Source organism: Ornithorhynchus anatinus, chromosome 11, assembly GCF_004115215.2.
Source record: "Ornithorhynchus anatinus isolate Pmale09 chromosome 11, mOrnAna1.pri.v4, whole genome shotgun sequence".
Lineage (NCBI taxonomy): Eukaryota > Metazoa > Chordata > Mammalia > Monotremata > Ornithorhynchidae > Ornithorhynchus > Ornithorhynchus anatinus.
This window is the reverse complement of record NC_041738.1, coordinates 59,473,703-59,489,208: the sequence shown is the minus strand read 5'-3', so window position 1 is coordinate 59,489,208 and position 15,506 is coordinate 59,473,703. Positions and strand designations below refer to the sequence as shown.

The following is a 15,506-nucleotide window of genomic DNA, read 5'->3' as shown; positions in this document are numbered from 1 at the left end:
CCCTGTCCCATGTGGGGCTCACAGTCTCAATCCCCATTTTACAGATGAGGAAACTGAGGCATTCATTCAATCATTCAATAGTATTTAGTGAGCGTTTACTATGTGCAGAGCACTGTACTAAGCACTTGGAATGTACAATTCGGCAACAGATAGAGAAGATCCCTGCCCATTGATGGGCTTACAGTCTAATCGTGGGAGACAGACAAAAACAGTATTAAATAGAATCAAGATAAATAGAATCAAGGCACAGAGGCACAGAGAAGCGAGGTGACTTGCCCAAGGACATACAGCAGACAAGTAGATCTGATCTAATACAGGTGAGAGAGGTTGGGAGTTTTTTGATTGTTAATATGTCATATTCATTGTGCACTTGCTACGCACATAGCAATGTATTAAGCGGTTGGGAAAGTACAATAATAGAGTGGGTAGACACATTCCCTCTCCTTCCTCCTATGTTTCTGCTCTCTTCTCTGCCAACACTCCAGCTCGCACTCTTGGCTCCCTGCTAAACTATCTTTCTAGCCATATGGAAACAGGGTGGTCTAGTGGATGGAGCATGGGTCTGAGAGTCAGAGAATCTGAGTTCTAATCCTGACTTTTCCACTTATCTACTGAGTGATCTTGGATAAATCCCTTAACATCTCTATGCCTCAGTTTCCTTTTTTATAAAAAGGGGGTTCAATACCTGTTCTTATTTAGTCTGAAAGCCCCATGAGGGACAGGGACTGTGTCCAACCTAATTATCTTGTATCTTACCCCAGTGCTTAGTACAATGCTTGGCACATAGTAAGCACGTAACAAATACCACAGTTATTATTATTACCCAGTTCCTTGCTCTTCCAGAAGGATTAGACAATGCTAGAAATGGGACCAGGGCCAGGGCAGGACAGAAAATCTAAACACTGATCGAAGCACTTCTCCCTCTCTAGACTGTAGCTTTTGTGGGCAGGAAATGTGCCTGTTCATTGTTATATTGTGTGCTCCCAAGCGCTTAGTACAGTGCTCTGAAAACAGTAATTGCTCAATAAATACAACTGAATCAATGAATGAGTGAACTTAGTATAGTGCTCCACAAACTGTCAGCTATCAATAAACGCCATGAATTAATTTATCCTGAGATTTTGGCCATCCTTAGGAAAGAGTCGCCATTCATTACAAATTTTAATGTTCCATGGCTTCAGGGGGCAACAGCAGGGAGGTGGGGAGAGGTGGTTTTGGGTTAGGGATGTCAGCTGAGCACCTAGAAATATCAAAATGAGGGGAGGGTCCTCAGGGAGCCCATTTTCTGGACACAGTTTCCCCAATTTCCCCATTGTATCCATACATGTACTAGGTCCACAATATCAAGAGTCCATAGTGCCCAAAATGTCCACTAGGTCCACAGCTTCCAGTGTCCATAGCATCCACAGCATCGACTGGGCCCACAACATCCCCAGTGCCCATGATGTCCACAGAATTCACAGCATCTATCACGTCCACAACATCCCCAAAGGTCCAGTGTTTGCAATGTCCTTTATAAATAAATTTGAATCTCCTTTTCCCACTTGGAGGCTGTGCCTACATATGCTAGGAGGAAATTTAGCACCATCGTCTGGATGGCGTAATGGAGAGAGCCCGGGCATGGCAGTCAGAATGTCACGAGTTCTAATGCTGGCTCTGCCGCTTGTCTGCTGTGGGACCTTGGAGGAGTCACTTAACTTCTCTGAGCCTCAGTTACCTCTTCTGTAAAATGGGGATTGAGACTGTGAGCCCCATGTGGGACAGGGACTGTGTCCAACACGATTTGCTCGTATCCACCCCAGTGCTTAGTATAATGCCTGACACATAGTAAGTACTTAACAAATACCAGAATTATTATTATTATTATTATTGTTAGTTCTTACCCTTTGTCCTCCCAAGCATGGAGGGGCTGAGGTGTTTTGGGGTCTGAACCAACCACTGTGATCCGAATTTTCTGCTTCACTGCTCTGGGCAGACACCCACTAGGATGACTTGATGGGTTTCTGAAACCATGACCCAGTCAGAATATTCAATTCTAAACTAGACTGTAAACTAACTCATTGCGGGCAGGGTGTGTGTCTTTCAACTCTGTTAAATTGTACTCTACCAAGTGTTTAATGCAGTGCTCTGCACATGGTAAGTGCTCTATAAATATTACTGAGTAATTCTGAACATCAGAAACACTCATTGCTGTCATTGAGCAGAGTGGAAAGAAATTGTCTAAGTGGGCAAAGCAAAGAGGGTGAACTTGATCGGTTCGAGAAATAATCTGGATTATTTAGGTTTCCCAAAAGTTTTTTCATCGGAGTAGGGGGTGTTTATTTGGATGGTCTTGAAGTGTTCTTAACCCTACCCTCTCTATGGTCCCACATTAGACCATATTCAGAAACTTTCCATTTCACAGAAAGCAGGGTAGGTGGAGCTGGGATTGATGTTTTTTAGGTCTGAATCACCTAGGTAATTTGCTATTGTAGACCTTCCTTTTTAGTGCAGAGGATCTAGGATGGAGGTTTGAAGCAATGCCAAGTATCCCCAGTCTGGGTTCTCAGACTCCTCACCGTGGGGTCCACATCCATTCCATCCAAGCTGGCATCTTAACCACTTGATAGACACCTGGTCTGGTGTATGGTTTCTCTCGGCTGCCCCTCCGATATGATGGAGGCTCACTGCCTCACAACTCAACTCCTCACCTTTGCCTGGGCAGACACTGCTCTGTCTACCCCAGGAACAGCTTTAAGTGCCCCTTTCTCCCCTCACCACTGCCCCCCCCCCGTCTCTGGTTACCAGTCTGCCCCAGTGGAGAAAAGGTCGGTGGGTTTGGGGTTCTTTTTTTTTAATGGCATTTGTTACGGCAGGCATTATAGCGAGTGTTGAGATAGCTATAAGCTAAGCAGGTTGGACACATTCCAAGTCCCACATGGGGCTCACAGTCTCAATCCCCATTTTACGGATGAGGGAACTGAGGCAAGGAGAAATAAAGTGACTGGCCCAAGGTCACATGGCAGACAAGTGTTGGAGCCGGGATTGGAACTCAAGTCCCTCTGATTCCCAGGCCCAAGCTCCAGCCACTAGACCACCTGCTTCTATAGTATGTGGTTGGGGGGAGGGGGTTGGGGAGGGGTTGGCACATCCCATGTTTTCCCCCCTCTAGGCTTCAATTGGGTTCAATCTACTCAGCCAAAGTGACGTGGAGAACAGAACAAACTCACTACACAGGCTGAGGTCACCAGAGAAGACTTAGGAAAAACAAAATACTGAACGTATCTGGGTCCGGCCCCTCCCCAGGCTTGAGGGTCTCCCTCCTGAAAAGGCACGTGTCCTGCTAGCTGCCTGGCCTCGTTCACTGGGCTCCTCCTTCCTAACCCCTTCCCTCTGCCTGGGTCCCGGGGTGGGCTGGACGGGTCACATCATCTGGTACCGAGTCAGGGCATCTGGCGGCTGAGGCTGGTACCAAGTCCCAAAGCTGCTGATGTAACCTCCAGGATCCAGTCCCCGGCCTTTGCCCACTGAGGGAGGGTCCCAGAGCAGGGGCAGACTGGGGGAGCAGGGTGACAGTGAGGGGGCACTGGGCAGGGACTCCCCTTCTGCAATGCTCGATCCTTGTTTCATGATCTTCTTGAACTTGGAGCGCTTGTTCTGGAACCAGATCTTGACCTGGAGGGAGAGGAGAGGGAGAGGAAGTTGAGAAAGAGGAGGGTCCCGTAGAGCTGGGGAGCCGGGGGCCTCATGCAGTGAGACATCAGGGCACCCCCTTCCCAGCCACCACAGTGACAGCTATGAGCAACACGCTCAATCTTTCTCCCCTGATTTGAGTCTTCAGGGGGGTTTTCTCTGGCTTCCTTCATGTCCTCATGCCGAATTGTACACTCCAAGCGCTTAGTACAGTGCTCTACACACAGTAAGCGCTCAATAAATACTATTGAATGAATGAATGAATGAATGTCCTAAGGGGTGGGGAGAAGGAATGCTGGGCTGCCCACCCACCAGTAACCTAGAGCCAGGGCCTGAGGGTCCCTTGAGAACAGTGTAAGAGGGAAGACCATTTCTCTGAAGATGCAAGAGAATCCCCCTGCTCCAATCTGGGTCTGGGTTTGGGTCTGGGTCAGGCCCCACACCCACCTCCATCTAGAGAAGCAGCGTGACTTAGAGAAGTAGCATAGCTTAGAGAAGCAGCATGGTTTAGTGGAAAGAGCACAGGCTTGGGAGTCAGAGGTCATGGGTTCTAATCCCCTGCTCCACCAGTTGTCAGCTGTTGGACTTTGGGTAAGTCACTTCTCTGTGCCTCAGTTACCTCATATGTAAAATGGGAATTAAAACTGTGAGCCCCACCTGGGACAACCTGATTACCTTGTATCTCCCCCAGCACTTAGAACAGTGCTTGGCACCTAGTAAGTGCTTAACAAATCTCACTGTTATCATTATTATTATTATTATCCCTACCTAGTTCTGGGTCAGGCTCCACCCCCATCCCTGCTTCCACCTAATATTAATAATTGTGGTATTTGTTAAGCACTTACTATGTGCCAGACGCTGTTCTAAGCTCTGGGGGTGGATACAAGGAAATAGGATGGGACACAATCCCTGTCCCACGTGGAGCTCACAGCAACTGAGGCCCAGAGAACCAAAATGCCTTGCACAAGGTCACACAGCAGACAAGTGGTGGAGCAGGGATTAGAACCCATGACCTTCTGACTCCCAGGCCCATGCTCTAGCCACTACACCATGCTGCTTCTCACTACTGCACCTCCCCCCTACCTGGGCCCGGATCAGGCCCCTCCCCGACCCCGGCCTCCACCTTGGCCCGTACCTGGGTCTGGGTCAGGCCGAGCTGTGCGGCCAGCTCCGCCCGTTCGGGCAGTGCCAGGTACCGGGTCTGCTGGAAGCGCTGGTTCAAGGCCTGCAGCTGCAGGCTGGAGTAGATGGTCCGCGGCTTCCGGGCTCTTTTCCCAGCTCTGCCATGACGGCGGCCTTCCCCAAACTCCGACACCGGTGGCTTCTCCTGCTCTGGAGCAGAAGCCGGAAGCTGGGGGTCAGAGGGGCTGCAGGCCCAGCCCAGAGAATGGTGGGATTCCCAGTGGGTGTGGAGGGTCCCTCCCCAAGCTCTGTGCCCCTGCCTGCTCTTGCCCCTCTTCCCAGAAAGTGCTCTTGGGAGCGGGGGAATCCCTTAATAATGAATAATAAAGATGGTATTTGTTAAGTGCTTACTATGTGCCACACACTGTACTAAGCTCTGGGGTAGATACAAGCAAATTGGGTTGGACACAGTCCCTGTCCCATATGGGGCTCACATATATTCATTCATTCATTCATTCATTCATTCATTCAATCAATCGTATTTATTAAGTGCTGACTGTGTGCAGAGCACTGTACTAAGAGTGTGGGAAAATACACTACAACAATTTTATTTATTTATACTGATGCTTGTTTACTTGTGTTAATGCCTGTTCCCACACCCCCCAGCCCCCGCAGACTTTGAGCTCGTTCTGGATAGAGATTATCTCTCTTTGTTGCTGGGTTGTGCTTTCCAAGCACTTAGTACAGTGCCTGGCACTCAGTAAACACTTAACAATTTCCCATTATTATCATTATTATTATTTGGGCACGGAACGTGTCTGCTGTACTACTGTACTCTCCCAAGCTCTTAGTACAGTGCTTTGCACACCGAAAGCACTCAATAAATAGGATTGAATGAACAAATGAATTTATACTCACACACACGCGTGCACATATGCACACAGACCTGACACAAACACGCTTATAAGCACAGGCATGCATATACTAACACTCACTTCCAAAAGCACTCACACCGGGACACCCAGAAGTACACATATTCTCACTCCAGCTGCGCTTAGAACAGTGCTGGGCACATAGTAAGCGCTAACAAATACCAACATTATTATTATTATTACACATACTCGCAATCATTCATTCGTTAAATCATATTTACTGACCACTTACTATGTGCAGAGCACTGCACTAAGCACTTGGAAAGTTCAATTCAGAAATAAAGAGAGACAATTCCTGCCCACACTAGGCTAACAGTCTAGAAGGGGAGAGACAGACATCCAAACAAGTAAATAGCCATCAGTGTAAACAAATACAATCATAGATATATACATCTCAAAGCAAGTAAAGTGGCATTAATATAAGTAAATAGAATTATAGATATGTACATATATTCACAAGTGCTGTGGGGCAGGGAGAGGTGGGTAGAGCAAAGGGAGCGAGTAGAGGTGACGTAGAAGGGAGGGGGAGCTGAGGAAAGGGGGGCTTAGTCTGACACACACATTTGTCACCGATACCCAGTTGCACACACACTCAGATGCATTCACACCCTGATGCATACATACAGTCACACCCAAATCCACACACACACTTGCTCTCAAATCACACATGCTCACACTCAATCACTCACTGCTGCCTCTGATGCACCCAGATTCAATTGTATTTATTGAGCACTTACTGTGTGCAGAGCACTGTATTAAGTGCTTGAAAAGTACAATTCGGCAACAGATAGAGACCATCCCTGCCCAATCACGGACTCACAGTCTAGAAGATGCACGTTCAAACTCAGACATACTCACCCCCGGATGCAAGCACTGTCCCAGACGTGCACACACGCAATCTCTCTCACACTCGAAGCAACGTAGAAGAGAAGCAACGTAGGTTAGTGGAAAGAGCCCTGGCTTGGGTGTCAGAGGTCATGGGTTCTAATCCCGGCTCTGCCGCTTGTCAATGTGTGACTTTGGGCAAGTCACTTCACTTCTCTGTGCCTCAGTTACCTCATCTGGAAAATGGGGATGAAGACTGTGAGCCCCAAGTGGGACAACCTGGTAATCTTGTATCTACCCAGCGCTTAAAACAGTACTTGGCACATAGTAAGCGCTTAACAAATACCACTGTTATTTTTTTATAGACACACAAACACGCACAAGCATATGCCCAGATGCACACACACGCACATACACACTCACAATTCCTGATATGCAAAACCACATACAGTAAGAATTTTCTGGGTACCTAAAGGACGCGCACTGCTGGTCTGGATCCCCCTTCCCCCTTTTTTCTGAGTCAGCCATACCCAAAGAGACTGTTACATTCCCCTCTCCCCTGCCCTCCGGTCACCCCCCGAGAAGAACACTCCCGGCCCCCACCCTCTGCCCCCCATGATCCTTGCAGCACCCCCAAAATCCCCTAAACCCATTTGTCGAATTCCTAAACTGTAAACTCGGCATGAGCAGGGAAAGTGTCTGCTAATTCTGTTTCATTGTATTCATTCAATTGTATTTATTGAGCGCTTACAATGTGCAGCACACTGTTCTAAGCGCTTGGGAGAGTACAATACAACAAGAAACAGACACATTCCCTGCCCACAACAAGTTTACAGCCTAGAGGCTAGAGGAAGGGAGACAGGCACCGAGAAAAATAATTTATAGGTATGTCTCTGCAGCATGGCCTAGTGGAAAGAGCACGGGCTTGGAAGTCAGAGGACATGGGTTCAAATCCCAGCTTTGTTCTTTTCTGCTGAGTGACCTTAGGGAAGTCACTTCACTTCTCTATGCTTCAGTTACTTCATCTGTAAAATGGGGATTAAGACTATGAGCCCCACGAGGGGCAACCTGATTACCTTATATATAATCCAGAGTTTAGAACAGTGCTTGACACATAGCACTTAACAAGTACCATAATTATTATTATATTACAGAATAAGTACATAAGTGTACATTGTACTCTCCCAAGCACTTAGAACAGTGTTATACACATACTAAGCGCTCAATAAATACCACTGATGGACTGACTGATCGATTGATTCCCCTGCTTTGCCTCCCCCGTCGTCGGGAAACAAAAAGTGGAGCGGTGTTCCTTCCGCATCGGGTAGCGTAGACTCCTTTCAGGGGCTTTCGGTCGTGTCCTCTCCCAACTCTATCAAGCGCTTAGTACAGTGTTCTGCGCACAGTAAGAGCTCAAGAAATCCGATTGGAGGACCGATTGATCCAGAGGTTTCCTTTGGGTTGAATTATCCGTACGGTCCCCTCTGCTCACCCTTTCTTTTCCTCTCATAGAGAGGGTCTCTCTGTCTGCGGGGAGGGAAGGGGGATCTCCGCCCGATTCCCCCCACCCCACCCCCGGATCCTGCTCGGCCCCCCGCCCCGGTCCGGTCCTGCCCCCCGGGAGCGGGGAACTGGGGTTTGATTCTAATTCCAAAACTCGTTCCGGCTTGTTTGCAATCGTTTGGGCCGCATTAAGGAGTCAAGTACAGGGCAGAGCGGGAACAATGATCCGGATATTTTTAGGCAAATTTCCCCTTTCAACACAGAACTCCGCGTTCTAGCATGAAATATCTGGACCGTTGAGGAAAAATAAAAGGCTATCTGGGGCCTAAAATATCCTGAGCGATACCGGTGTGGACTCTGCCTGGAAGCTTCGGGTCAAGGAGATTTTCTACCCGAGGTCGGGGGTAGGAGGGAGGAAAGTGGGAGTTGAAAATTAAACCAGAAAATCCTCTCCTGGAGGCGTTGGATCAGACTCCACCTCTCGGATATAGCGCTGATCCCTCGAGGTCGAGGCATCTGCAAGGGGGGTGTCCCTCTCCAGCGACACATACACACAAATATACACACACACACAAACACCTCTCCCAGCTCCAGCTTCGAGAACAACGTTACTGTGAACAAGCTGGGTCCTCGACCTCACAAAGACCCCCACGGGAAGATCCACGGAAATGGGCGGGAATCTGTGGGGCAGGACCGGGGGAAGGGAGCAGGGCTGGGGAGGGGGGTGAGGGGCAACCGTGCCTCAGGGCCCGAAGAGGGGATTATTACTATTATTATGATATTTGTTAAGCGCTTACTATGTGCCAAACACAGTTTTAAACTCTGGGGTAGATGCAAGGTCATCAGGTTGTCACAAATGGGGCTCACAGTCTTAATCTCCATTTTACAGCTCCATTTCATGGGGGCACAGAGAAGTGAAGCGGCTTGCCCCAGATCACAAAGCAGGCAAATGGTGGAGCCGGGATTAGAACCCACGTCCTCTGACTCCAAACCCGGTACTCTTACCATTAAACCAAGCTGCTTAGAGTAGGGCCGGCAGAGCTTTTTCGTCGGAGCCGGGGAAGAAGAGACTAGGATGGCCTTTCCCGCAGCCCAGCAGGACCTGCACACCTCGGAGCGGGAGAGATGTTTCCCCAAAGACACAATTTTTCGCACCTTTCGGGAAAAGCCACGAATCCCAGCCAAAATGATCAGGATTTTGTAGGGAAAGAACCAAATTTCAAAACTTGTTTGCTTCAAACTGTCCCTAAAATTCCGAATCGTTCTCTCTGGCCGTCGATGTTATCTCAATACATCGAATAATTGCCCCCCGAGCTGGGTCTCTTCGGCCTCCGGGGGTGGGGGAAGGGGGTTGGAGCGGGATGGGAGAACAGGTGTGAGGGATCTGGGGAAGTTTTCCGGGTGCGGAGATTTTTTCCGGATATGAGGATGGGGGAGGCCGGGGCTGCGTTCCCCGCATTCCCCGGATCCAACGCCTCGATTCTCCGCGGGGAGGAGTCGAATAGATCTGGGGCATCTGAAACTGGAACTGGGGTCTTTCGCGGCTTATTACTGCACCGCTTTAGACTGGGGAACGTGGGCCAAGTGTGCGTATGTAATTGTGTTTGTGTGAGTGTCTGTGCGAGTGTGTGCCTCTCTGCTTTCCACCCGGGAACGTGGGTGGATAAAGTGTGGCTATTTAATTGTGAGAGAGAGAGAGATAGAGATTTCCGTAGTGTAAGCCTTTCTGCTTTTCACCCGCGAAAGTGGGTGGATAAAGTGTGTCTATTTAATTGTGTATGTGTGTGTGTGTGTATGAAAGAGAGATTTCCGTATGTAAGGGACTGTGTCAGTGTGTAGAACTGGGTCAATTTAACCTCTGTGAATTCGAGCGTAACGGTGTGAAATGGCATGTGCGCGCTTTTCTTGATAGGGTTGTGATTTTGTGTGGGGGTGTGTGTGTGTGAGAGAGAGAGAGAGATTTCCGTATTTAAGCGACTGTCAGTGTGCAGAATTGGGTAAATTTAACACCTGTGAATTCGAGCGGAATGGTGTGAGATGTCATGTGCACGCTCTCCTTGATAGGGTTGTGATTCTCTCTGTGTGTGTGTGTGTGTGTGTGAGAATGAGAGAGAGAGAGGCAGAGAGACAGAAAGACAGATTTCCGTATTTAAACCACTGTGTCAATGTGTAGGATTGGGTAAATTTAACTCCTTTGAATTGGAAGGTAATGGTGTGAGATGACATGTGTGCGCGTTCTTTGACGGGCTTGTGCCTCTGTGTGTGTGTGTGTGTGTGTGTGTGATGGGTATTTCCTCCGGAGACTGTGGGCCGACGTCGAGATTTTGTTCCGAGAAGGAACATGAGAGGGAATTTGTCCGCACCTGGCCGGCCGCGATGCTGTGTTGCGGGGTGGAGAACGTTACGGATGGGGGAGAGAGTTGAAGGGGGCGGTAGACACGAGTGGGGTTGCAGGTGGGAGGGGGGATGTAACTGGGGGGAGGTCCAAATGCAAGCAGCAGCGAGCCACTGCGTGGGTTGCCCCTCGCTGAATCAGCACGTCCTGGCTGTCGGTCCATCCGTCTGGCTACAGGTCAGGGAGTTAGGCCACCGGTTTCCTGCCCCACAGCACTTACCTATATATCTATAATTCTATTTATATTAATGCCTATTTACTTGTTTTGAAGCCTGTCCCCCCCCCCCCCCGCCACCTCCCCGATCGTGAGCCCGTTGTGGGCAGCGATTGTCTCTCTTTGTTGTCGTATTGTACTTTCCAAGCGCTTAGTACAGTGCTCTGCACACAGTAAGCGCTCAATAAATACGATTGAATGAATGGATGAATGGTGGAGAAAACTCTCTCTTCCCAGGACGGAAAAGGCTGCCGAAGCGGTCAGAGCCGAGCGGAAGGCAGAGAGGGGTGGAGGGGGAAGGGAAGGAAGGAGGACAAGCCCACTCCGGGCCTCCGCTAGCCCCCCCTCGGCTCGCCCCCGCGTCCTGCCCCCGCGCTCTACCGAAGCTCCAGAAAACTCACTTCCCCGCCTTCCCGGGAGGCCGCCGGAGAAGGAGAAAGATTTTCCCTGCGTGGGGCCGTCGGATCATGCGGCCGGAATCTGGGTGGACAGACGCGACGGGGGAAACGGAGGCTCGCTTTTCTTTCTAATTGTTATTACTATTATGGTATTTAAGCGCTCACTATGTGCCGGGTATTCTACTAAGCGCTGGGATGAATACAAGCTACTCAGGTTGGACACAGTTAAAGATGAAGGAAAAGTGAAAGACCTGCTTTTCTCCCTCGCTATAAGACCAGACAGTGGGCGAGAAGACGGTATGATGATGATGATGATGGTATTTGTTGAGCGCTTACTAGGTGCCAAGCTCTGTTCTAAGAGCTGGGGGAGATACAAGTTGACCCACGTGGGGCTCACAGGCTTAATCTCCATTTTACAGATGAGGTAACTGAGGCAGGGAGAAGTGAAGTGACTTGCCCAAAGTCACAGAGCTGACAGGTGGCGGGGCCAGGATTAGAACACATGACCTCGGACTCCCAAGCCTGTGCTCTTTCCAGGGCTGGAGGATGGGGAGCGTTATGGCCGGGGTGGCGCGGCGGGAAGGGTTTGATCGCGGGGGAGAGACGTGGTGGTGTCTCGGGTGGGACAGACACAGACCTGCCCCTCCCCCCGGGTTCGGGGGGGAGGTATTAACCCCTACAGGACTCCCCTCCCCCTTGAGGAGGAGTTCACTTTCTTAGGAGCCAGGCTCGGGCCCTGTGGCCAGCTCCAGGGGTAGTAGGGACCTCGGGGGGCGAAAGGAAGGCAGAGAAAAGTGTCCCTGGGCGGGGCAGACACACGTACACATACACACATCAGACTCCCACAGACGTGCCCCGAAACACGGTCACCTACACACAAAGTTACAGACATACCCTGTCACAAAAACACACTAGATAGTCACAGACGTCCCAAGAAAATCACATACACACTCACGGACACAGACACACTCAGTCACGCACACATACACCGTCACACACACACCATATAATACCAGACACGCCGAGAAACAGTCACAAACACACCAGACACTGGCAGACGTGCCCAGAAACAGTCAACTACACGGAGTTACAAACACACCCAGTCACACGAACATACACTGTCTCACACCCCCTCCAGAACTCGCAGATATGCCCAGAAAGTCACATACACCCTCACACTCACAGTTACAGAGACACCCAGTCACACATACATACACCCGATCACACCCAGTCACACATACACACGCCAGATACTCAGACACGCTGAGAAACACGGTCACAAACACACCCATCAGACACTCGCAGAAGTGCCCAGAAAGACAGTCACATGCATCCACAGACACACAATTACAGACCCCCCTCCACACCCACCAGATCTTCATAGACACGCCCAGAAACACAGTCACCTACACACACACCAGACACCGACAGGTAGGCCCAGAAACACATACACACACAAACAGACACACCCGCTGGGTTTCTCCTGGAAAAGCCGAACGCATGGGTTGCGGAACACGCCCGGGCTCTCCGTCTCAACCTTCTCCCTTCCTCCTCCTCTATCTCCCTCTCTCCCTCTCCTTTCTGCCGCCGGCAGAGTTCGTTTCACCGGACATCGAACCGGGTCCAGCTTCAGAGAGACGAGGGGGTCGAGACCCAGGAGATCCCACCCCCCTCCACCCCTTCCCAAACTCTGTCTCCCTTCTGAGATTGGTGGGAAGGGCCTGTGCCCCCGGGAGGGCGGGCAGAGAGTGGGGGTGGGGGTTGGCAAGGTAGGGGGAAGGGGAAGAGGAGACGCCAGGAAGAATCCCACCCCTCGCCCCCTCCCCAATTCCCTCCAGTCTTACCTGCAGCCTGGGGCAGACGCTCCCCCGGCGGAGGACCTGTATTTCCGTACCCCAGGTAAGGGGGTCCTTGGGGGGCTGCCGGAGGGCCAGGATAGGCGTAGGGTGGCGAGCGGCCGTAGGGCTCCGGGTGGGCGACAGGAGAGAAGGGAGACCCTCCGTGGGGGGGCTGCCCGGGGGGACCCAGGCCGACCGGGGGATGGGGATCCAGGCCGGAGGGGGGGCGGGGGCTGGGAGGAGGGGGTCAGAGGCTGGCCCAAGTGAACGAAAGCCCACTTGGACAAGTCCGGTCCTAGGACGCTGTCGAGGACTGAGTTCATGGTCATCTTGGAAAGTCAAGGAGCCGGGGGTCGGGGGTCGGGGACTGCCCCTACCAGCAGCCGGGTGGGTGCCCCTTCATGTCCGTGTCTTTGGCCGGACACGATCCCGCGAGACCCTTCCTCCTTTCTTCTCCTCCTCTTCCTCTTCCTCCTTCACTCTCTTTCCCGGAGCCGGGGTTCATAGAGGAAGAAGGGGTTAGTCAAGCACCCCCACCCCAATTTAAGATTCCGGGTAAGTCTCTCTCTCCCTAGTCGCCTCCCGCAGAGGGAGGGGGGAGGGGGCGTCGAGGCTGCCGCCCCCCCAACCCCGGCCCTCCGACCTTGCCCCCCCCGAAAAACCGCTAGCAGCCCCCTCCCCCCACTCACTACTTCGGCTCGACCTTGGGGCTCCGCCCACCTGGACCCCCGATTGGCTGGGGAGGGGGGCAACGTCACGGAGAGACCCCTCCCCCCTCTTTCGGCGGTCCCTCATCCAGGGGCAAACCTCATTAAGGTAATTAACAGCAGGCTCGTTAATGGGCAGCTGCCCCGCTCCCCGCAGCAAACTGGGGGCGGGGGGCAGGGAGCGCGGGGGGGTTGGGGGGAGAGTGGGCAGGGGGCGTGGGGGGACGGGAGGGGGTCCAACCTGAGCTCGCAGGTCCGGGTTCGTTCATGGGAAGCAGCATAGTCTAGTGGTAATAATAATAATAGTAATAATAATGGTATTCGTTAAGCGCTTACTATGTGACAGGCACTGTACTAAGCGCTGGGATGGATATAAGCAAACCGGGTTGGACACAGTCCTTGTCCCACGTGGGGCTCACAGTCTCAATCCACGTTTTGTGGATGAGGGAACTGAGACATAGAGAAGTGAAGTGATTTGCCCGAGGTCACACAGCAGACAAGTGACAGAGCCGGGATTAGAACCCATGACCTTCTGACTACCAGGCCCAGACTCTATCTACTATGTCATATGTCATATGTCACTATGCTTCACTAAGAACACAGGCTTGGGAGTCAGAGGTTGTGGCTTCTAATCCCAACTCCAACACCTGTCTGCTGTGTGACCTTGGGCAAGTCACTTCACGTCTCTGGGTCTCAGTTACCTCAGCTGGAAAATGGGGATTAAGAATGTAAACCTCAAGTGGAACAGGGACTGTGTCCAACCTGATTACCTTGTATTTACCCCAGCGCAGTGCTTGGCACATAATAAGTGCTTAACAAATACCATAATTACTATTACTGTTCGTCCCGGAGCTGTATTCTGGTTCGGGGGCGGGGGGAAGCCAGAGACCCGGGGGGGGGGCGCTCGGGAACCCTCTGGTTCCCCCGTCGGGGCGGGGGGAGGTCTTGAGGGGGGGTGGGGAGGGTAAGAGGACCTCCCCCTCCCCCCCGCCCCAAGGCGAACATCCCTCGGAGCCGCAGGCGGGGGATGCAGGTGAAGATGACCATAGCGTAGTGGACAGAGCAAGGCCTGGGAGTCAGAAGGTCACGGGTTCTAATCCCCGTTCCACCATTTGTCTGCTGTGTGACCTTGATCAAGTCACTTCATTTCTCTGGGCTTCAGTTCCCTCCTCTGCAAAATGGGGATAGAGACTGTGATTCCCACATGGGGCAAGGGACTGTGTCCAACCCGATTAGCTTGCATCCACTTCAGCGCTTAGTACAGTGCCTGGCACATAGTAAACGCTTGTTAATATGACCACGGCTCTCTCGCCGGGGCCGTTCTCCGGCCAGGGGATGCTGCCCCTCGGCCTCTCCCCCTCCTCCCCTTCCCCCACCGCCCTCTCCCCACCCTCCTCGCTTATTCAGCGCGGCGGAATGCGCTGCCGCAATGACCTCGCGCAAAGCAACAGTTTGTAAACAGACCTCAGGCGGAGAGCAGCGGAGACCTCGGCCGGGCCCCGCGCATTCGTACCCACTCTCACCCACGCATGTACACGCACGCTCGTATTTATATGCCACGCCATTTCCTACACTGATCCCATCCTCTAGTGATAAATAATGATAATAATTATTCTGCTATTGTTAAGCGCTTACTATGCTCCAGACACTGTACTAAGCGCTGGGGGTGGATTCAATCAAATCGTGTTGGACACAGACTCTGATGAGATGGTGAGCCCTACGTGGAACAGCGACGGTGCTAAAGTGGGGCTCTCAATCTCAATCTCCATTTTACAAATGAGGTAATTGAGGCACAGAAAAGTTCAGTGACTTGCCCAAGATAATAATAATAATGGTATTTGTTAAGCGCTTACTATGTGCCAAGCACTGCTCTAAGCGCTGGGGCAAGGTAATCATGTTG

At 51.5% G+C, this 15,506-nt stretch overlaps 1 protein-coding gene across 1 annotated transcript; it reads right to left on the bottom strand.

Moving 5' to 3' along the window:
• Positions 1–2,993: 2,993 nt before the first annotated feature.
• Positions 2,994–14,653, bottom strand: DLX4 (distal-less homeobox 4). Its single transcript, XM_029076111.1, has 4 exons — positions 14,598–14,653; positions 12,906–13,132; positions 4,808–5,004; positions 2,994–3,654 (listed from the first exon to the last, which is right to left on the bottom strand). The coding sequence occupies exons 1-4, from the start codon at positions 14,651–14,653 to the stop codon at positions 3,403–3,405; spliced, it is 732 nt and encodes a 243-aa protein (XP_028931944.1). The 3' UTR covers positions 2,994–3,402.
• Positions 14,654–15,506: the final 853 nt, after the last annotated feature.

What these genes read in the sequence shown, in the direction of transcription:
- DLX4 (XM_029076111.1), bottom strand. Translation starts at nt 14,653, where the DNA reads ATGGTCATCTTCACCTGCATCCCCCGCCTGCGGCTCCGAGGGATGTTC. An exon ending in CGAGGGATGTTCGCCTTGGG is followed by an intron (nt 13,133 to 14,597) that starts GCGGGGGGGAGG and finishes CCCTCCTCCCAG; the next exon opens with CCCCCGCCCCCCCTCCGGCC. An exon ending in TCGGCCTGACCCAGACCCAG is followed by an intron (nt 3,655 to 4,807) that starts GTACGGGCCAAG and finishes CTCTCCCTCCAG; the next exon opens with GTCAAGATCTGGTTCCAGAA.